This window comes from Musca autumnalis, unplaced genomic scaffold (genome assembly GCF_047663935.1).
Source record: "Musca autumnalis isolate F117 unplaced genomic scaffold, ASM4766393v1 scaffold_3, whole genome shotgun sequence".
NCBI classification, from domain to species: Eukaryota; Metazoa; Arthropoda; class Insecta; order Diptera; family Muscidae; genus Musca; species Musca autumnalis.
Genome location: NW_027411866.1, coordinates 238512592 through 238535070, shown reverse-complemented (window position 1 = coordinate 238535070; position 22479 = coordinate 238512592). Strand labels below are relative to the sequence as shown.

The window sequence follows — 22479 nt, the reverse complement described above, 5'->3', positions numbered from 1 at the left end:
TGCTTGCTGACCTGGTCTATGCAACAATGTAACAAGCTAATGTCAATTACAAAGTTATCCATCAAAATGCAGATAAAAAACGCGCTGCTGTTATCAACAAAGACCTAATACAAACATGAACTCTTCCAATTAACTATAATAAAAACAACAACATACATACGTTCATCAACGCAGGTTCTCCAGGCTTTATCAGAATTATTAAAAACAACAATACCACAGAGATACTGATAAGAATAGATAACAACACCAACAAGTTGTGGGCAATCAGAACAATTTAATTGCGAAATTTAATTAAGAACAAAATGCCCTTAACCCGATGACTATTACGCTGGCACAGCAAATCGGAAAGCCACCAACAAGATAAAGCAATATACACCCACTTCTCTTACACTTTTCTCTCTCTTCTTTGAAATAAATTAAATAAAATATTAATAAAATATTTTCTTTGTTTATTGTTACAGAAAAACGAAATATAGATACAAAAACAACGAAAACACCAAACGGAAAGTAGAGTAGAACTCTACAAAAGTGAAGCGGAAGCGAATTTATTAAACCCAGTTTAACCAACAGCCTCAAAACGGCCTATATACCGCAACGTCGTTTATTTGGGGGTGGCAGTTTAACAGGGTCCGCTGGCGGCTCTGTTAATAGCACCCCCACCAGTACCACCGGCGGTGCCGGTGGCGTTGGTGGTTCATCATATGGTGGTCACAGCATGGATCATGGCATCACACTGCATCGCCAACAAAATACCAGCGGCAGTGGTAGCATTTTAAATAAATCCTACAGTGTTAATATAGCCAATGGTAATAATAATATTATCTCCTCCTCCTCCACAACATCATCGTCATCATCGATAAATCATCAGCAGCAGCAACAACAGCATCAAACTTCAACACATTTGAATGCAAATCACAACAACAATACACCCGTTAGCGGGCTCGGAGGTACTGGTGGTCTCAGTACCAAATATAAGCCACCACTATATCCAAAACGTAAGTAAACAAATTTTATTATTTTTATTTTGATCCAGAGATTCCTAAGAAAAATTGAAATAGATAACAGCAATGTTAATTTAAGATATGAAGAGGTAAATATTAGAGGATTTTTCAAGTGAAGAGGAGTAAATTATTGAAAATGAATGTATGAAATTAAATTTTTTGGCGTCCTTTTCAGTTGGGGTTATATAGTTTGATTTAGACTCAAAGTGCTTACATTTTTTTATTTTTTACACTTTTTTTACGTTTCTACAATTTTTTCGTTTCTGTACTTTTTGGAAAATGTACAATTTTTTAGTGTTCTCCCTTTTGCAACTTTTACCACTAAAAAGTACGGGAGCGAAGCTAATAATAAACTTTAATTACAGTTCTACTACAACTATTTACCAAACAAACGATTATGACAGTTCTGGGTTAATGTGTTACTGGTGCAAAAGTTAAAAAATAAACCACTGACAAATGGTAAAGCGGTGCTAAAAAATAATAACAAATAACAATAATGTTAGTCTACTATACCTACAACAATACTTGATTTTCAACACCCATTTTTTGTAAATTCTTTTAACTTAGCCATTCCATAACGTCTTTATTGCCATTTACAAACAATTCCACCACTTCACCATTCATTTGTTATAATTAAATAGGAAACAAATTCCAAACCAATGAAAAATGTACGATCTCAAACTAAGTAGCAAGTTTGTAACAACAATAAATTGTTAGAATGTTTGAAATGTCTAATAACGACAACAACAAGGTTAGACTGACTTATTGTTCCGACTTAAGCTGTGATTGTTGTACTTACTTTCATTTGAATTCTTTGTAAGGTGTCTGTAGCGGTGTTACTTTTTCGCATTCTTAAAGAAGTACTTGTGTGATGTGGTGTGTCTTCTTCTTTCGGCTTGGGAACATCTTCTTTTAATGTAATTCATCAAATCTGTAGGAAACTGCCTAACATGATCTTACAGGTTGTTAATAATTTTTTTTTTATTTTGAAGACCAGTGTTGGCATTTAAACTTTCATTAAGCCTTCATGGGCTTAAATTTCTCCCCTTTTTGCATTCTCCCTGAAAGCCGATTGTCAACACAGCTGATAAACATTTTAACGTCATCACAAATGCCTGACCACTTTTTTATCCATTTATGGGCGTATACCGCGATGACATAAATGTTCACAGCACATCAACCGCATGTCACCAAACAATGTTGTTAGGCTAGCTAACCAAACAATCGATCCATCGATCAATCAACCATCCAAAACTATTGGACCATGGCGTCATGGTGTTTGTTGCTTTGGTGCATTTGCAGAGAGAGAACGTGCACTTAAAACGTTTGATCTTGTCATCGTCATCTATGGATCACCATTTAAATTTGGATTTCAAGTTTTAATAAGTTTGACCATATCGTCGTGACATGGACAGATAACTTTAATAGCTATCCAAAAATTCAATCCAAAACAAATTAAGAAAATGAACGAAAATGGAAACTAAGCACACGCAGCATATGGAATTCGGACATTCGAAAATATAAATGAAACCCATTGGAAAAATGACAGCGATCAGTTTATTTAGTTGTTGGAGAAACAGTTTGATGTCGTGTTTAGAAACCTCGTAGATTCTTAAGGAGAAAGGGCAAGTGTTAGGAAACATTTGTGTAAAGTAACAAAAGCCTATAGTCGGGGCCGACTAATAACCAACGCCGCCCTGCATCATTATAAAGGTTTGATTTTCCACTTTCATTTTAAGGCAATTATTTTGGAATATCCCTATTATCAGTGGAGATATTTGCATAATAGTTTCAAAGTAAGTCCTCAAGACTTATAATCAGGCACTTTTGTTTTTGTTGTACCAACGCAAATATATTCGTTCGTATATTTTATATTATCTGGTCCCTGTTCCTCTGTATCCAGATTCAAAAATTCTGCAACCTGAACTGGCTGCGTCCATAAAGAATCAGCAGACAGCTGAATGGGGTTAACTGGGCAGCTAAACAAATGCAGCGTGTCGTGTAGTACCTATCCACATGCAGGGCATTTTTTTATTTATTAATCAACTTCACAATAATTCTAAGCCATTTGTTGGGTATCGTGGCATCATTTCGGGCCTAATACAAATTGAGGCGGATGCTTCGTCCGGATCTTTACTGGGCTAAAACCACTCGTGTTTAGCTTGGTAGCTGTTGTTCTTCTGCAGCCACGGGTGGTGGATGATCGTCGAGGACGATATTCGCACAGTAGGCTGCCAGAGCCTCTGCAACCGCATCAGTGTGAATGTCCCTTAAACCTACCTGGTATGCACTTTGATTTAGAGGTTCTCTTTTATATCTTTGGACCTCTCTCTCCAGATCTCGATAATCCTCCCTAACTTGCCTGGGGGGTTCAGGCATATCCACCAGATGGTGATTTGCTTGGTCTTGCCTATAGCATTTAAGCATCGTCAACTTCCTGTTGTGTCGACGCACAGGAAGGATCTTGGTCTCCTCATGTAAATGGTCCACTGCAGACATGAGGTGACGCCCTGTAGCTGTTCTCAGGGCAGCATTCTGGCAGATTTGTAGCTTATCCCATTGCGTATCCCTTACGTCAGCAAAACCACGCTGGCGTCGCATGGCTTACCACAGACCGACCTATCGCGTTGTATGTGGTTAACAAGGTTTCTTTATCCGCACCCCAAGTACTGCCGGCTAGGACTTGAGGACCTTGTTCCTGTTTCTCAGCTTATCGCAGATAACTGTAGTATGCTGGGACGACTTATACATGCTATCGAATATGACCCCTAGGACTTTGGGGTAGTTTGAGGTCGGAATAATTGCACCGTCGACCTGCACATTCAGTGGGAGCTTCATCTGCGCCGCCCATGTTGTGAACAGTGTGGCTGTTGACTTGGTGTTGGATATTTTCATATTCCTCGCGTGGAAAAACTCCACAAGATCAATGAGATAGGCATTTAGCCTGTCACAAACATTACCGATATTGGGACGTCATCATTACCGATATTGGGACAATCATCCGCGTACGTAATTAACTCAATGTCGTCGGGAGGGCGTGAAATTTCAGAGAGGTAGAGGTTAAACAGTTCCGGAGATATCATCCCTCCTTGGGGAACTCCCTGCTTCACTCTACAGGGTTTGGACTTCTTGTCTCTGAATTCCACGTATGACTGGCGACCACACAAATAGTTGATGACCCAGCGTTTCAGACAAGGCCGGAGTGTAGTATTCTCGATATCCTCGAACAGCCTAGCATGGCTGACCGTATCAAATGCTTTGGTCAGATCCAATGCTACCATCACTGTTCTGTGACACGGTTTGTCCTGGTTGAGTCCTCGTCCAATATATGTGGAAATGGCGTGCAGTGCTGTTGTGGTACTATGCTGCTTCCGGAATCCGTGTTGAAGATCCGCAACTGGATAACACGTTCTGATGCTGAGGAGGAGTAATGCCTCGAGTATCTTTGCTACTGGCGACAGAAATGAAATCGGCCTGTATGACTCACCTCTACTGGCATCTTTGCCAGGTTTTAGCAGCCTGCCCATCTTCCATGCATCGGGAACTATTAGGGTGGCTAGCGATAAGATGAGATCCTTGCTTAAATACTCGACTCCTGGGTCATCCAGCTGTTTTAGCACCACCATTGAAATTCCGTCAGGTCCAAGCGCTTTAGATGACTTTGCGCCTCGGATAACATCTGCAACATCATCCATTGTAAATTGTGGCGGTTCTTCCTCGGCTGGAAGAGATCGCAAACGACGCAAAACACTTATCTTCGCCCGATCGCTATCGGGGTGCTCGATAAATTGTCGGCAGAAATAGCCAGCACACCTCTTCGGATCTGTCACAGCCACGCCGTTAAACATGACAGATGTCCGATCGTCTCTCCTACCAGGGTTAACCGTTGTCCACAATTTATTACAGCCGGCTCCAATGTTGAAGCACTTCAAATGTTCTAGCCACTTTTTCCGCTTGTGTTCACCGACTAATCTATTGGTTTCCATTGTCAGTTTCCTGACTCTGGGGTCGTTAAGGTTCGTACGGCGAAGCTCATCACGCTCATTAGCTAATCCCGTCGCCTCTGCTTGGAAATTTGATCTTATTTCAGGTATTTGACCGGCAGGAATTAAGCGGGCGGCTGCAGCAGTGATGATGTCTCCAAATTTCCTCTCTGCTACCCGAACATCAGAAGGACTGGACAGTTCTCTGAAGCGTTGATTAGTGAACTCTCTGAAACCTTGCCAATCCGCTTTTCCACGATTAATGAAAGTGTGGCGTTCAGAGGTTATGAAGTCTGGTGGTCTGTTTATGGTAATGAGGAATGGGAGATGGTCCGACCCAGGGGAAATGACGGGTTGCCATGTCACGTCATTCGCCAGAACGGGTGACACGATGGATATGTCAGGCGAACTGTGGCAGTCTCCTCTAATCCTGCGTCCTTGTTCGCAGTGCAGAATGTGGAGCAATATATTTGCTCAGCCAGGTCTGTACCTCTCTGGTCATTCCCTAGAGCTGAATGCCATAACTCATGTGGCACATTGAAGTCCCCTAGGACCAGCCGGTTATCACCTCGCAACAGAGATCCGATGTTAGGCAAATAACGCGTGGCACAGCTATTGACCGGCGGAATATACACATTGAGCAGTTCTATCTCGCCGGTTCCACACCCTACCGCTACCCCCATACACTCCAAGTATGGGTCCCTAGGGTCTAGCTCAGGCGAGATAGGTCTGAACTGGACAGACTGGTGGAGTAGGAATGCAAGCCCTCCACCCCCACTTCTCGTACGATCCTGGCGAAGAACGTTGTATTCATCACAACTCCGAAGGCTGCTGTTGTTGCTCAGCTTCGTTTCCTGGATCGCCGCGACCATAATATTTCTCCGACTCATAAAGTTCACAATCTCATTGATCTTGGTTCGAAGACCATCGTAGTTAAACTGAAGGAATGTCACATCCTCAGGAACTGGGACAGCAATACGCGGTGTTTATGGCTGCGGCTGATACTGCTATCGGGGAGATTGTGGGAGAGTTTCATAATCCGAAGATGTTGACAATAAAGACTCACTGGAATTCATGTTGGTGCAGCAGGGAGCAATATAAACCCTGTCGTAATACTCCCTCAGGAAGGTCAGGCCTGAACAGTTCCTGAAATGCACCCATCCTCGGCAATCGTTGCATCTCATTGACACCGACCTATTGTGGATGAGACGTTGGCAAACGGTGCAAAACCATGGCCCTGGGTTACTTTTAATCCCGACACGGACCAAAAGAATTCGGAGCAGGGATTCCGGGACATGCCGCTCCCAAAATAAAAATAAAGGCGAACACGAACAAGTAGTTGCTGAGGTGACGGCCCCTGGCCGAGAAGATGATTCCTCGGGTCAATCCGGTACATAGAACCGGCCGTCGCGAGATTGGATCGGTCACATGTTCCTACTTTGTCTCTTCAACGCAATTAGTCACATGCGTATGATGCACTAGTCCATTACGGCTCTTGAACGGAATATCGGTCACTTTCTTCTTATGTTTTCTTATGTTCTAGCACACCATGGCTGCTAACCAGATTGATTATTGGTCGCTTTCATATTATATTCAGGCTCTTGATATGAACGTTAGCTTCTGACCCACTATCGCCCTCGAACGAAATATCGGTCACTCCCTCAGTATATTCTGGTCTACGATGGTTTTTGAACGAAATATCGGTCATTCATTTTCTCAGGCCCACGACGGCTATTGACACCGAGTCTTCGAAATTTGTCTATAATGTTCTGGCTCACAGCAGCTCTTGAACTTAATACAGATCACTTTCACTGTCTCTGCACTGATCACCGAAACCTCCTCTACGATCGCACCTGTTGCATTTCACATTTCCTTGTTTGTTGTCCACTTCCTTCCTTATATTTCTCCACTTTCTGTTCGCCAGTTGATTTTTCTTCCTTCAGCTTCTTCGCCCAGATTTATCTTAAGCTCACTCAAACTCGTAGTATTTCGACAAGGTTGCAAGAATCATTATGACGAACAGCTCTTCCTTCATGTCTTTGTCCGTCTCGGTTAACTTGTAGACTGATGACTCAGACTCGCACGTATGTCCTTGTATGCCGCCATCTTCCCATTCACATAGCCAATAATGACATGTGACATTAAAGCAATTTCTCCACTTTCTGTTCGCCAGTTGATTTTTCTTCTTTCAGCTTCTTCGCCCAGATTTATCTTAAGTTCATTCAAACTCGTAGTATTTCGACAAGCTTGCAAGAATCATTATGTCGAACAGCTTTTCCTTCATCTCTATGTCCATCTCGGTTAACTTGTAGACTGATGACTCAGACTCGCACGTATGTCCTTGTATGCCGCCATCTTCCCATTCACATAGCCAATAACTGCTTAAAATGCATCACTTTCTGTATAGGATCTTTTGTCCAGTGATTTCTTTTAACGTAACCGGTTTCGCTGTTGTTTAGGCAGCAAATCAGATATATCGGCTGTGGGAGTGGCTTCTCTGTCATCGAACTTTGAATTCTCATATTATGATTATTTCCGTTCTTTTTCGTTTACTGGTTCCCGAAACTCAATTTTTCTTTGTAAACAATTGGAGCATTTTCTTGTTTACAATTTCTTTTTCAGCTGCCTGCTGCGATGTTTCAACTTGCTGACTTTCGACGCACTCGTACGTTTCTTCGTGATACTCTTTGAATACAGAAAAAAAAATTTAGCCATTTGATAAAAAAATTCAAAGATTCAATCAAAAATTTATCGATTTTCCGGCGATAAAAAAATTGTCATATTGACAAAATTCGATAAAATTATTTGATCACAATGTAAAAATACAACTGATAAAATATTTCACATATTGAAAAAAATATTTATCAAAATATTCCACATATTCCATTTTATCAGTTCAATAAAAAAAAAACAATAAATATTTTATTCAATATGTGAAATATTTTATCAACTGTATTTTTACTTTGTGATCAAATAATTTTATCGAATTTTGTCAATATGACAATTTTTTTATCGCCGGAAAATCGATAAATTTTTTTATTGCTTTGTTCCAGAACCTGCAAGAAGCTACTATTTTTTACTACGATAGCATTTTTCTCTTTATGTTATCGGAAAAAATAGTAAAAATTAGTAGATTCTTGCAGTTCTGGAACAGACCAATTTATAATATTTTATTTGTGATCAAATAATTTTATCGGATTTCGTCAATATGAAACTTTTTTATCGCCGGATTTTTTTTCTGTGAAGTGGGTCTTATTAATGTCTTCACTCGCCCAGTTGATGAGACTAGGAAGTCTCTCTCTATTTCATCTTAAAATTTTGACTACCGCCTCTTTCTGACGCACCATGGTTGACTATCCTATTTTCATTTCGGATAATCTCCAGACTGCTGCTTCTTTTTGCTGATCGAATATCCTCCCAATTAAGACAGATTATCAGTTTTCCTGCGTTCTTTGTTTCGGCCACTGATCCGGGTCGAAATAGAATTAGCGTTTTCTTAGGGAACAAAAGAAGTTTGGGAAGTTTCTCAATTAGTCCAACCTCCCTAGCTTTCTTACACCCTGTGGGCGTGCCTTCAATGGATTATTCTTCAGCTTTTCCTTGCCTTTCGGGTTTGTCATTGTTAATTTTTACGGGTTTCGATCAATTTAGTGGTAAGTTCTTTGGCCTTCTTCATACTTTTCTGGTTTGGATTCGGAACAGAAATCTATTTCACCACTTTGCTAAGAGCATCGGGTTTTGTCTTTTCGACTTTTTGTTCGTCGTCGCATCCTACTTAAAAGCATCGGCTTCAACAGCTCCAGGTTCTGGGAGGAAGGTCTTATCCACCTGAAACTCAAGTCGAGGCATATGACAAAATGTCTCATGAACCTGAGTTCGCTTCTAATGAAGCAGAGTTCCTTCTCAGGGTGTATATTTGGATTCCTTCCCGTGCATTTGCGGCGATACAGCACAACGGTTTTATAATGCGTTGCGTCTCTAACTCCTTTAATTTTCCATCGCCAGTCAATGTGTCATCCCGTTTTACCACAGACGTACCTATAGCGTTATATGGTTTCTTTATCTGCACCCCAAGTGGTGCCGGCAGGGAACATTAGGACCTTCTTCTTACATCTCAGCTTCTCACAGATATCATGCTGTAGAATGTGATCCCTAGAATCTTGGGGTAGTTGGTGGTCGGAATTCTGCCAACTTCGAGCCTAGATTTTGTGATGGATTGACATATTCCTCGCGTGGAAAAAGTTGGTAAGATCAGTGAAATAGGAGTTCAGGATTTAACAAATGATCTGGTACCTGACTCCAAGATAGTACAATTATCCGCATACGTTACGATCCCAATGCCGTCTGGTGGAGAGGAGGCAATATCAAAGGCCTTGTGATAAGTCGAGCGCCGCCATCACTGTTCTATCACGGGGCTTGGTCTGGTTGACTCCTCGACTAATATGTGCGGAGATGGCGCGCATCGCTGTTGTCGCAACCTTACGCAACCCATGCTGATGATCGGCAACTGGATAGGTATTTCTGACGCTGTGAAGGATTAAAGCCTTAAGGGTCCTTGCTACGGGCGACAAAAACGAAATCGGTCTGTACGATTCGCATTCTTGCCTTCACCAACCTGCCCATTTTCCAGACTTTCGGAACGAAGTGTCTGGCTAGCGACTGGTTGAGAACTTTAGTGAGATACTCGACTCCCGGCTTATCCAGCTGTGTCAGCATTACCATGGAGATTCCATCGGAGTTCAATTTGCAAGACATGTTAAACTATTGAAAAAGGTTCCCATCATTTGTATGTAGTATGTATTTACGATTCTCTATTCAGCAAGTGTCCGCCGCCCTACAAGGTCATCAAATCGCCTAATCTTTATGGCGACGACCTATCAACTTTTTATTACTCTCTAATGTAGTTTTAACAACAATGTTTTCTTTATGGCCTTTTGATATGTTAATTCATGAACAAAATCATGCGATAAATAAAATGTCTAAGTCACGATCGTTTAAGGTAATGACTTGAGGCGATTTGAGGTAGTTAATGGTGGTGGGTGGATAGTTTATCAGATCAACGACATTCAAATAAACGTTTGTCTTTTTGTTGTTGTAAAACAAAGAAAAGTGTTGCAGAAAATGCTTAATTGAATAAAAAAACTAAATAAAATTTCCAAATTGGCTTCGAACAACCATTTAAAGGCGGATAAATAAAAGTTTAAGTTTGCTTAAATGGTTGTGCGGTCTTCATGTTAAAGAGGCCACGAAAAACAATAAAAAAGTCGTGCACATGGACAAGCGAGAGGAGAAAAACAAAAACCGCGAAAACATGCCATAATTGTTGGCTAATTTATGAATGAATAGATGTACGGAATAGTACGGAACTAACTTATGAAGCATGAACAAAAACTTTATGCAAACATAAAAAATATGTGTGTCATCAGCATGTTAACATGCTTTTGTTTTTTCTCTTTTCGATACATTGCTAAATGGCAAAAAATATGACACAAGTAGCGAAATGCATTTACTAGTGCAGTTACTACCTTGTTGGATTTACTGCATTGCTGTCCGAATGCTTTTTTGTTTGGTCTACTCCCCTAGAGGGCAATTGAATAAACCATTCAATCGTTTGCATTCATTCATTTCCACCTCAATTTTGTTTTCATTCACATAGTGTTGAGCGTTTTGAACAAATTCGCACAGCCTTTACTTTAGCCTCCCTCCTCCACCTCTTAACAAAAGTGCAATTTAAGGTTTCCAAACCATTTCCGTTTTGAGATGAGGCAAACAGAAGCCCACAAATCGTTTGCTAACATACAAGTGTTTGACACAAAGTTTCCGATTTTGGTTATGTATTTTTTTCAAATATTGACAAAGTGAAAAGAAGAAAGTTTGAAACAAATTTGTTGCAGTTGACCTGATCTCCGTCCTATTACTATGGGCATATTGAAAGGATTTAAATATGGCACGTAAGCAGTTTATAATGCCTAATATTTACCCTAGAGGCATCTCGAAAATTGTTTTTGTTTTCTTTCTTCATCTGTACTATTTAAAAACTTATGGGAAAGAGGATTGCCCGCCCATCCCCAGGGAAGTCTATTTACGCCAACTTTAGAAATATTATTTTCTTCTCTCTTTTACCTCTAAATTCATTGCGTTAAGGGAATTGCAAACTATTCCCAAAAATATGCCATGCTTCAGAAACTTTTTTGAATTGATTTCGAATTTCATTTCGTTACAATGCAATGCAATTTTATGTCCAAATATAGGACGACCACATCAATGCAACGGTAAATATATGAAAGAGAAGTACAGTGGGATCAACCACCGTGAAATGAAATTTCTAAATATAGTCCCAATTTACATTAGGCGAGTTTACTTGCGGCAATTGTCAGTTTGTTGGAGAGAGAGGTGAGGCATATGGTAACCCTTTGCCTCTCACCACCCTATCTCACCAACAAACTGACAATTGCCGCAAGTAAACTCGCCTAATGTAAATTGGGACATACAGCACAAATTTTTTCAACTACAAAATTCGTCCGCAAAATTATAGTCTCATTACGGTAATAAAACGTTCTTCATTACTGTAATGAAAAGTTTTTCATTACTCTAATGGAACTATTTCGTTACTGTAAAGAAACTTTCTTTCTTACTGTAATGAAGCCTTTTTCATTATTGTAATGAAACCTTTTTCATTACTGTAATGAAACATTTTTCATTACTGTAATAAAACAGTATTCATTACTGAAATGAAACCTTTTCATTACTGTAATGAAACCTTTTCATTACTGTTATGAAACCTTTTCATTACTATTATGAAACCTTTTCATTACTGTAATGAAGTCTTTTCATTACTGTAATGAAACCTATGCATTACCGTAATGAAACCTTTTCATTACTGTAATGAAACCTTTTCATTACTGTAATGAAAACTTTTCATTACTGTAATGAAACCTTTTCATTACTGTAATGAAACCTTTTCATTACTGTAATGAAACCTTTTCATTACTGTAATGAAACATTTTCATTACTGTAATGAAACATTTTCATTACTGTAATGAAACATTTTCATTACTGTAATGAAACATTTTCATTACTGTAATGAAACCTTTTCATTACTGCATTGAAACATTTTCATTACAGCAATGAAACCTTTCATTATTGTATTGGAACCTTTTCATTACTGTAATGAAACCTTTTCATTACTGTAATGAAACCTTTTCATTACTGTAATGAAACCTTTTCATTACTGTAATGAAACCTTTTCATTATTGTATTGAAACTTTTTCATTACAGCAATGAAACCTTTTCATTATTGTATTGGAACATTTTCATTACTGTAATGACATCTTTTCATTTCGATATTGTAATGGAACTATTTCATTACTGTAATGAACTTTTTCATTACTGTAATGAAACCTTTTCATGACTGTAATGAAACCTTTTCATTACTGTAATGAAACCTTTTCATTACTGTTATGAAACCTTTTCATTACTGTAATGGAACCTTTTCATTACTGTAATGGAACCTTTTCATTACTGTAATGGAACCTTTTCATTACTGTAATGAAACCTTTTCATTACTGTAATGAAACCTTTTCATTACTGTAATGAAACCTTTTCATTACTGTAATGAAACGTTTTCATTACTGTAATGAAACCTTTTCATTACTGTAATGAAACCTTTTCATTACTGTATGGAAACTTTTTCATTACTGTAATGACTTATTTTTCATTGCTGTAATACAACTTTTTTATTACTGTAATGATTTTTCATTACTCTAATAAAATCTTTTTCATTACTGTAATGAAACCTTTTTCATTACACTAATTAACATTGTTCATTAGTGTAATGAACATTTTAGTATATTGAACATTTTTCATTAATATAATGAAACTTTTCCATTAATGTAATGAGAGTTTTTCATTAGCCAAATGAAAATTTTTCATTATTGATATGAAAATTTTCATTAATAGTATAAAATAATTTCATTACTTACTTCACTTAGGTGGCTCTGCTTGTGTTCAAAACATTCGTCTCATAAGCCACGTTCCCCGATCTCTTACAATATCAACTCAGTTTGGAGAGATAACACGTCTTCGATGTCATCTTTCACCCGTTCTTTCCATCGAAGTCTTGGCCTACGAGCTTTTGTTGTTGTTGTAACAGCCTATGGTATGATTGTGTGTTCGTTTTCCTGTTTAATCCGGCTCTGGCTCTATATATCTCTAGGTCTAGGAATGTGGTTGCTTCGCTAGATGTAACCACAGAGCTGCTTGAGTTAGTACAGGCCTACTAACCGCATGCTTTGCAGATGTTTTAGACGGTGTCACCAATCACTTGCCCTATATGTATTCAGACGGCTAAACCATCCCGAACGTAGTTCAGACAATACTTATCTTGCTCGACGTTGCAGATGACATTCTTTAGCTGTGATAGATGTACTAAGAGCACCGCTTTCACATCTGTGTGGAAGCTATTTAAACTTGCTCCATACACTTGCTGATCTAGGGGTTCTCTCTTATATCGTTCAACTTATCTCTGTAGTTCATGAAGATCCCTCTTGGCATGCATGGGTGGGAGTGCTATCCACCATACGGTGATTAGCATAACTATCATGGTAACACCGAGTAAGTAGAGCAACGTGAGCATGTAATTGTATTGCCGTACTGGAAGAATATTCGTCACCACATGCAAACGGTCCACAGAATACATGAGGTGACACCCTGTTGCAGTTATAAGGGCGGCTTTCTGACATTTAAATATTTTTTCTATCGCGTTGTTCTTATATTCGCGGAACAAACTGGTATCACATACTTTACCGCCTACCGTTATTTCGCGTTATATGTGGTTAACAAGGTTTCTTTATACGCACAACTAGTGCTGACGACTAGGGGCTTGAGGACTTTGTTCCTACATCTCAGCTTGTCGCAAATAGCTGTGGCATGCGCGGAAAACTTGAACATGCTGTCGAATGCGAACCCTAAAATCTTGATGTAGTTGGTGGATGGAATTCTGCTACCATCGGCCATGATATTCAACTCAGTACTCACCTCTGCCCTCCATGTGGTGAACACAGTGGCCGTAGGCTTAGTTGTGGATATTTGCAAATTCCTCGCGTAGAAAAAAGTGGTAAGATGGATGAAATAGTAGTTCAGACTTTCGCAAATGACAGCAGGGAAGGCACTTGACAGCAAAATCGTACAATCATCCGCATGCCACCCCCATACAGGAAAGTTAGAAGTGAAACAGTTCCGAAGATATCACCACAACTTCGGTAACTCCCTGTTATACTCTACAGGAGTTTGAATTCTTGTTCCCGATTGGCGTCCACACCTTTAATTGATTATCCAATTTTTCAAACTTGATTGCTTGGCAGTACCAAAGGCTTTTAATAAATCGAGCGCCACCAACAATGTTCTATCACACAGTTTGCTCTGGCTGAGTTCACGACTAAAATGTGCGGACACGCTCTTGAAGTTTTGGGCTGTTTACGTAACCTATGGATAACTATTTCGGATGCTGTGGAGGAGCAAAGCCGCAACAGTCTATGCTACTGGCGACAAAAGCTAAATCGGTCTGCATTTACCTTTGGTGGCATCCTTGCCGGGGTTCAGTATCAGAAGATTTTTTGTCTTCTAGAAGAATTCCTAGTACTCTCCATGAATGTCAGAAAAAAATCTTTAAAAAATCTACGAGGCCAGAAAAAAATTTTTAAAAAAATCCACGATGTCAGAAAAAATTCTTAAAAAATCCACGAGGTCAGAAAAAATTCTTTAAAAAATCCACGAGCTCAGAAAAAATTCTTTAAAAAATCTACGAGGTCAGAAGAAATTATTTAAAAAATCTACGAGGTCAGAAAAAAATTCTTTAAAAAAATCCACCAGGTCAGAAAAAATTCTCTAAAAAATCCACGAGCTCAGAAAAAATTCTTTAAAAAATCCACGAGCTCAAAAAAAATTCTTTAAAAAATCTACGAGGTGAGAAAAATTTTTTTAAAAAGTCCACGAGGTCAGAAAAAATTCTTTAAAAAATCCACGAGGTCAGAAAAAAATTCTTTAAAAAAATTCACGAGGTCAGAAAAAATTCTTTAAAAAATCCACAAGGTCAAAAAAAATTCTTTAAAAAATCCACGAGGTCAGAAAAAATTCTTTAAAAAATCCACGAGGTCAGAAAAAATTCTTTAAACAATCCACGAGGTCAGAAAAAATTCTTTAAATAATCCACGAGGTCAGAAAAAAATTCTTTAAAAAATCCACGAGCTCAGAAAAAATTCTTTAAAAAATCTACGAGGTGAGAAAAAATTCATTAAAAAATCTACGAGGTGAGAAAAAATTCTTTAAAAAATCCACGAGGTGAGAAAAAATTCTTTAAACAATCCACGAGGTGAGAAAAAGTTCTTTAAAAAATCCACAAGGTGAGAAAAAGTTCTTTCAAAAATCCACGAGGTCAGAAAAAATTTCCTTAACAAAATCCACGAGGTCAGAAAAAATTCTTTAAAAAAATCCACGAGGTCAGAAAAAATTCTTTAAAAATCCACGAGGTGAGAAAAAATTCTTTAAAAATCCACGAGGTGAGAAAAAATTCTTTAAAAATCCACGAGGTGAGAAAATATTCTTTAAAAAATACACGAGGTCAGAAAAAATTCTTTAAAAAATCCAAGGGGTCAGAAAAAATTCTTTAAAAATCCACGAGGTGAGAAAAAATTCTTTAAAAAATCCACGAGGTCACAAAAAAATTCTTTAAAAAATCCACGAGGACAGAAAAAATTCTTAAAAAAATCCACGAGGTCAAAATAATTCTTTAAAAAAATCCACGAGGTCAGAAAAAATTCTTTGAAAAAATCCACGAGGTCAGAAAAAATTCTTTAGAGAATCCACGAGGTCAGAAAAAATTCTTTAAAAAATCCACGAGGTCAGAAAAAATTCTTTAAAAAAATCCACGAGGTCAGAGAAAATTTCTAAAAAATCCACGAGCTCAGAAAAAAAATTCTTTAAAAAAATCCACGAGGTCAGAAAAAATTCTTTAAAAAAATCCACGAGGTCAGAAAAAATTCTTTAAAAAAATCCACGAGGTCAGAAAAAATTCTTTAAAAAAATCCACGAGGTCAGAAAAAATTCTTTAAATAAATCCACGAGGTCAGAAAAAATTCTTTAAAAAAATCCACGAGGTCAGAAAAAATTCTTTAAAAAAATCCACGAGGTCAGAAAAAATTCTTTAAACAATCCACGAGGTCACAGAAAAATTCTTTAAAAATCCACGAGGTCAGAAAAAATTCTTTAAAAAATCCACGAGGTCAGAAAAAATTCTTTAAAAAATCCATAAGCTCAGAAAAAATCTTTAAAAAATCCACGAGCTCAGAAATTCATGAAATTCATGATGTGGCACCCTGTTGCAGTTCTCAGGTCCACATTCTGCCAGGTGAGAATATTTTTCCATCGCGTTTCAATTATATACGCGGACTACACGGGCGCCGCATAGCTTACGACAGACCGACCTATCGCGTTATATGTGGTCAACAGCTCAAGTGCTGCCGAATAGGGACTTGAGCACCTAGTTCCTACATCTCAGCTTTTCGCAAATAGCTGTGGCATGCGCGGACGACCTAAACATGCTGTCGAATGTGACCCCTAGAATCTCAGGGCAATTCTGCTGCCATCGGCCATCATATTCAACTCAGAGTTCATGTGTGTCGTCCATGTGCTGAACAGGGTGGTCGTAGATTTAGTGGCGGATATTTGCATATTCCTCGCGTGGAAAATGTGCTAAGATCAGTCAAATAGAAGTATCAGGGAAGATACCCGACGTCAAGATCTTACAATCATCCGCATACGTTACGATCTCAGTACCGTCTGGAGGGGATATAATACAGGATATTATATATTACCCCACCTTGGGGAACTTCCTGAATCCCACGTACGACTGGCGTCCACACATACATATAATTGATTATCCAACGTTTCAAAATTGGGCGGAGGCCGATGTCCTCAAACAGCTAAGTTTGACAGTGTCAAATGATTTAGACAAGTTAAGCGCCGCCGTCACTGTTCTACACACAGCTTTCTCCGGTTGATCCCTCTACTAATGCATATGTGTAGAGGTGGCGTACAGCGCTGCTGTTTGCTTGACTGCAGTAGGTGGCCACCCTAAACATTTTCCAGACTTCGGGCACGATGTGGGTGGCCAGCAAAAGGTTGAGAACTTTCGTGAGATACTCAACTCATGGCACATCCCGGCACCATTACGGGCCAATCGCTTTGGATGATTTAGCGTTCTTAATGACATTTTCAACATCATCCATAGTAAAATGTAGTGGTTCCTCATTGTCAAAAAAGGATCTAATGCGGCGCATTACTCCATTTTTCGCCTTGTTACTCCAGGGGTGCTTGACAAATTGTCGATGACAAATAACCAGTAGGTCTCGTTATAGAAGACCATTAGGACAGCTTATTGAAGACCAGTGAGTCTTATTATAGAAGACCAGTTGGTCACATAAAGATGGCACGAGGGTCTTCTACAGTTCTTTTATAAGCAGTATATCTTGTTATAAGAGACCAGCAGGTCTTCTCATAGGGTAAAAGTAAGCCTGGAATAGGACCAATTTCCTCTAAGAACTTATTGATTTTAAAAAACGACAGTAGGTCTTCTTCTTCTTAAAGTAGACCAATAGGTCTTATTATAGAAAACCAATAAGCTTTCTTATAGAAGAGCAGTAGGATTTTTTTAAAAAGGCCGGTAGTTCTTCTTATGGAAGACCCGTGTGTCTCCTTATAAAAGGCCACTAGGTCTTCATATTGAAGACCAGTACGTTTTCTTAAAAAAGTCTAATTTGAGAGGACTCTCTTATAGAAATCATTTTACAGGAGACCAGTCGGTGTTCTTACAGAAGACCAACAGGTCTTCCTATAGAAGGCAAGATGGTCTTCTTAGAGGAGGCCAGTTGGGCTTCTTAAGGAAGGCAAGTCTTCTTATAGAAGGCCAGTTGGGCTTATAAAAGACCAGACCTCTTATAGAAGACCAGCAGGCCATCTTAAAGAAGACCAGTAAGGCTTCTTATAAAAGACCAGAAGGTCTTCTTATAGAAGTCCAGAAGGTTTTCTTATGGTAGACCAGTAAATCTGCTTATAGGAGTTTAGTATTGAAGACTTGAAGGTCTTCTTATAGTAGGTCAATAATTCTTCTTATGGAAGACAATTAGGTCTTCTTATAGGAGACCAATAGGTCTTCTTATAGGAGACCAGTAGGACTTCTTATAACAGACAATTAGGCCTTTCTTTAATAGACCAGTAGATCTTCTTGTGGAAGACTACCTTAAAGAAGACCAGTGGGTCTTCCTCTGATTGAAGCCCAGTAGGTCTTCGTATAGAATACTAGTAAGTCTTCATATAAAAGGCCTCATGGGACTTCTTATAGAAATTTTCTTTTAGACGGGAAATGGGTCTTGTTATGTAAAGCGATTGGGTCCCTATATAAAATATCAATAGGTCTTCTTATAGTTTGCCAATAGGTCTCTTTATGGAGCAATATATGTACCCTTTGAAGTTCAACAGGTCTTTTTTAGGAAATGGAAGACCACACCTATGTCTTATAGTATCTCAGAGCATATATACATATATTAAAATTGTTACGTATATACATTTAAAGAAATATATCGTTTACAAAATTGGTGATAAATATTCGACTAATTGCGTGCACGCACATCTGTCAATAAGTCAATTAAACATAACAGAAATAATTGACAAAAAAAAACTTGGCCCACTGTCACTTGTTATGCCATGCACCACAAACAATGAACTATTTATGGACTAGAGCAGCAAAAAAATACCAAAAAAAACAAAAGAAAAAGAAAACAAAATTTTTGATGAAACATTTGTGTGGCTGTGATATGCCACCACACCATTCTTCAGGGAGCTAGCAATCAATCCATCCAACCAAACAGCTATCGGTGGCAAATGCAATATGCTCCATCCATTGTCCATGCGTCCAAATCGTCAATTTGCTCAATCGAGGTAATTTCAGTTCAACTTTGGGCGATGCGATAACAAAACAACCAATCATCCATGCCGAACATCCATACATGCAATTTCTTGGGCAGCATTTGAAGACCAGACAAGCGTTTCTTCCATCAACAAAGTTGCAACATCGAAAAAATGTGTAAATGCCACTCGACAGATACGGCCGGTGCCACATGTATAGCAGCGCGTACATGTCCATAAAATTGTATTTCAATTTTGTTGATTTTTTATTTTTTAAAAAAAATTTCAACACCATTTTCAAAAATAAAAAAAGCTAATATAAAAAATAAATTACAAAAAGCTACAAATCACAATAACTCTCTAATTTTTCATAATTCCCAACAGACAAAAACAAAATCAATGAACCCGTCTTTGTCCATAAAAAATAAATAAAAAAACAATTACAACAACCACAACAATATAAAGAAAACTTTATTGCAGATTGTTTTTCTTGTCAAGCTGATGTGAGATGAGATGACTGGCTGGCTGGTTGGCTATGTTGTTATTAGCCGCTACTTTATGGGTTGTTGTTTTTTTCTTGCTTTTTTGTTTGAGGGGTATGCTCCGCTGTCTAAATTGATCTTAATTGGAATCATTGTAATTGATTCATTTAACAATCATAACAACAACAGCAACAAAAACAATAACATATTGCAAGAGTGTGTTCATCTGTGACATATTTAATTGAAGTAGCGAAACCCGCCTGGGATTTATTACTCAAAAGAATTCTGCTCAGATGTCTTAAAATCTAAGAGACACTGTGGGCACAGTGTCGCAAAAAATTATATAGAAGAAGGGATTCTTAGTCCAGTTAGACTTCTTATAAAAGACCAGTTGGGCTTCTTATAGAAGACCATTTGGGCTTCTTATAGAAGACCATTTGGGCTTCTTATAAAAGACCAGTTAGGCTTCTTATAGAAGACCATTTGGGCTTCTTATAGAAGACAATTTGGGCTTCTTATAGAAGACCATTTGGGCTTCTTATGGAAGACTAGGTATGCTTCTTATAGAAGACCATTTGGGCTTCTTATGGAAGACTAGGTATGCTTCTTATAGAAGACGAGTTGGGCTTCTTATAGAAGACCAGTTGGGCTTCTTATAGAAGACCACAGAGACTTCCTATAGAAGACCACTTGGGCTTCTTATGGAAGACCAGACTTCTTACAGAAGATGAGTTGGGCTTCTGATAGAAGACCAGTTGGTCTTCGTAAAGAATACGATATGTCTTCTCATTGAAGACCGGTTTCTTAAAGAAGACAATTTAAGCTTCAGAAAGAAGACCAGACTGTCTTTTTATAGAAGATCAGATTGTCTTGCCACAGAAGACCGGTTGGTGGTCTTAAGAAGACCACTAAGTCTTCTTATGGAAAACCAGTAGGTCTTCTTATAGAAGACTAGAGAGGAGCACTGAGTTGAAGGTCATGGTCGATGACAGCAGAATTCTGACAACAAACTCTACCACAAGATTAAAGAGGTCACATTCGACAGTATGTTAACGTCGTCCGAGCATGTCGCAACTATCTGCAAAAAGATGGGATGTAGAAACAAGTTCCTCAAGTCCCTAGCCGGCAGCACTTGGGGTGCGATCGGTCGGTCTGTGGTAAGCTATGCGGCACCATTGTGGTCCGTGAATATAAGTGCAGCGCGATGGAAAATATTCAATCCTATCATAATGGCACCCTGAAAACTGCATTTGAGAGCCTCCTCATGAATTTATTCTGAGCTCGTGGATTTCTTAAAAAACTTTTTCTGAGCTCGGGGATTTTTTAAGGAATTTTTTCTGACCTCGTGGATTTTTTAAAGAATTTTTTCTAACCTCTTTGATTTTTTAAAGAATTTTTTCTAACCTCGTGGATTTTTTAAAGAATTTTTTCTAACCTCGTGGATTTTTTATAGAATTTTTCTGACCTCGTGGATTTTTGAAAGAATTTGTTCTGACCTCGTGGATTAGTTAAACAATTGTTTCTGACCTCGTGGGTTTTTTAAAGAATTTTTTCAGAACTCGTGGGTTTTTTAAAGAATTTTTTCTGACCTCGTGGGTTTTTTAAAGAATTTTTTCTGACCTCGTGGATTTTTTAAACAATTTTTTCTGACCTCGTGGATTTTTTAAACAATTTTTTCTGACCTCGTGGATTTTTTAAAAATTTTTTTCTGACCTCGTGGATTTTTTAAACAATTTTTTCTGACCTCTTGGTTTTTTTAAAGAATTTTTTCTGACCTCGTGGATTTTTTAAAGAATTGTTTTTGACCTCGTGGATTTTTTAAAAATTTTTTTCTGACCTCGTGGATTTTTTAAACAATTTTTTCTGACCTCTTGGTTTTTTTAAAGAATTTTTTCTGACCTCGTGGATTTTTTAAAGAATTGTTTTTGACCTCGTGGATTTTTTAAAGAATTTTTTCTGACCTCGTGGATTTTTTAAAGAATTTTTTCTGACCTCGTGGATCTTTTAAAGAATTTTTTCTGACCTCGTGAATTTTTTAAAAAAAAATTTCTGACCTCGTGGATTTTTTAAAGAATTTTTCTGGCCTCGTGGATTTTTTAAAGAATTTTTTCTGACCTCGTGGATTTTTTAAAGAATTTTTTCTTACCTCGTGGATTTTTTAAAGAATTTTTTCTGACCTCTTGGATTTTTTAAAGAATTTTTTTCTGACCTCGTGGATTTTTTAAAGAATTCTGACCTCGTGGATTTTTTAAAGAATTTTTTCTTACCTCGTGGATTTTTTAAAGAATTTTTTCTGACCTCTTGGATTTTTTAAAGAATTCTGACCTCGTGGATTTTTTAAAGAATTCTGACCTCGTGGATTTTTTAAAGAATTTTTTCTGAGCTCCTGGATTTTTTAAAGAAATTTTTCTGACCTCGTGGATTTTTTAAAGAATTTTTTCTGACCTCGTGGATTTTTTAAAGAATTTTTTCTGACCTCGTGAATTTTTTAAAGAATTTCTTCTGCCCTCGTGGATGTTTTAAAGAATTTTTTCTGACCTCGTGGATTTTTTAAAGAATTTTTTTGTGACTTCGTGGATTTTTTAAAGAATTTTTTTGTGACTTCGTGGATTTTTTAAAGAATTTTTTCTGACCTCGTGGATTTTTTAAAGAATTTTTTCTGACCTCGTGGATTTTTGTAAAGAATTTTTTCTGACCTCGTGGATTTTTTAAAGAATTTTTTTCTGACCTCGTGGATTTTTTAAAGAATTTTTTTCTGACCTCGTGGATTTTTTAAAGAATTTTTTCTGACCTCGTGGATTTTTTAAAGAATTTTTTCTGACCTCGTGGATTTTTTAAAGAATTTTTTTCTGACCTCGTGGATATTTTAAAGAATTTTTTCTAACCTCGTGGATTTTTTAAAGAATTTTTTTCTGACCTCGTGGATTTTTTAACGAATTTTTTCTGACCTCGTGGATTTTTTAAACAATTTTTTCTGACCTCGTGGATTTTTTAAACAATTTTTTCAGACCTCGTGGATTTTTTAAACAATTTTTTCTGACCTCGTGGATTTTT

The 22479-nt window shown here is 37.8% G+C and overlaps 1 protein-coding gene across 1 annotated transcript in view; it reads left to right on the top strand.

Moving 5' to 3' along the window:
• Septin4 (septin 4) overlaps positions 1-22479 on the top strand; it is a 105559-nt gene that overhangs the window by 31934 nt on the left and 51146 nt on the right. Inside the window, exon 2 of the mRNA XM_073977338.1 lies at positions 462-995. Within this exon, the coding sequence (XP_073833439.1) occupies positions 716-995 (280 nt within the window). The 5' untranslated portion in view covers positions 462-715. The remainder of the gene's footprint in view (positions 1-461; positions 996-22479) is intronic.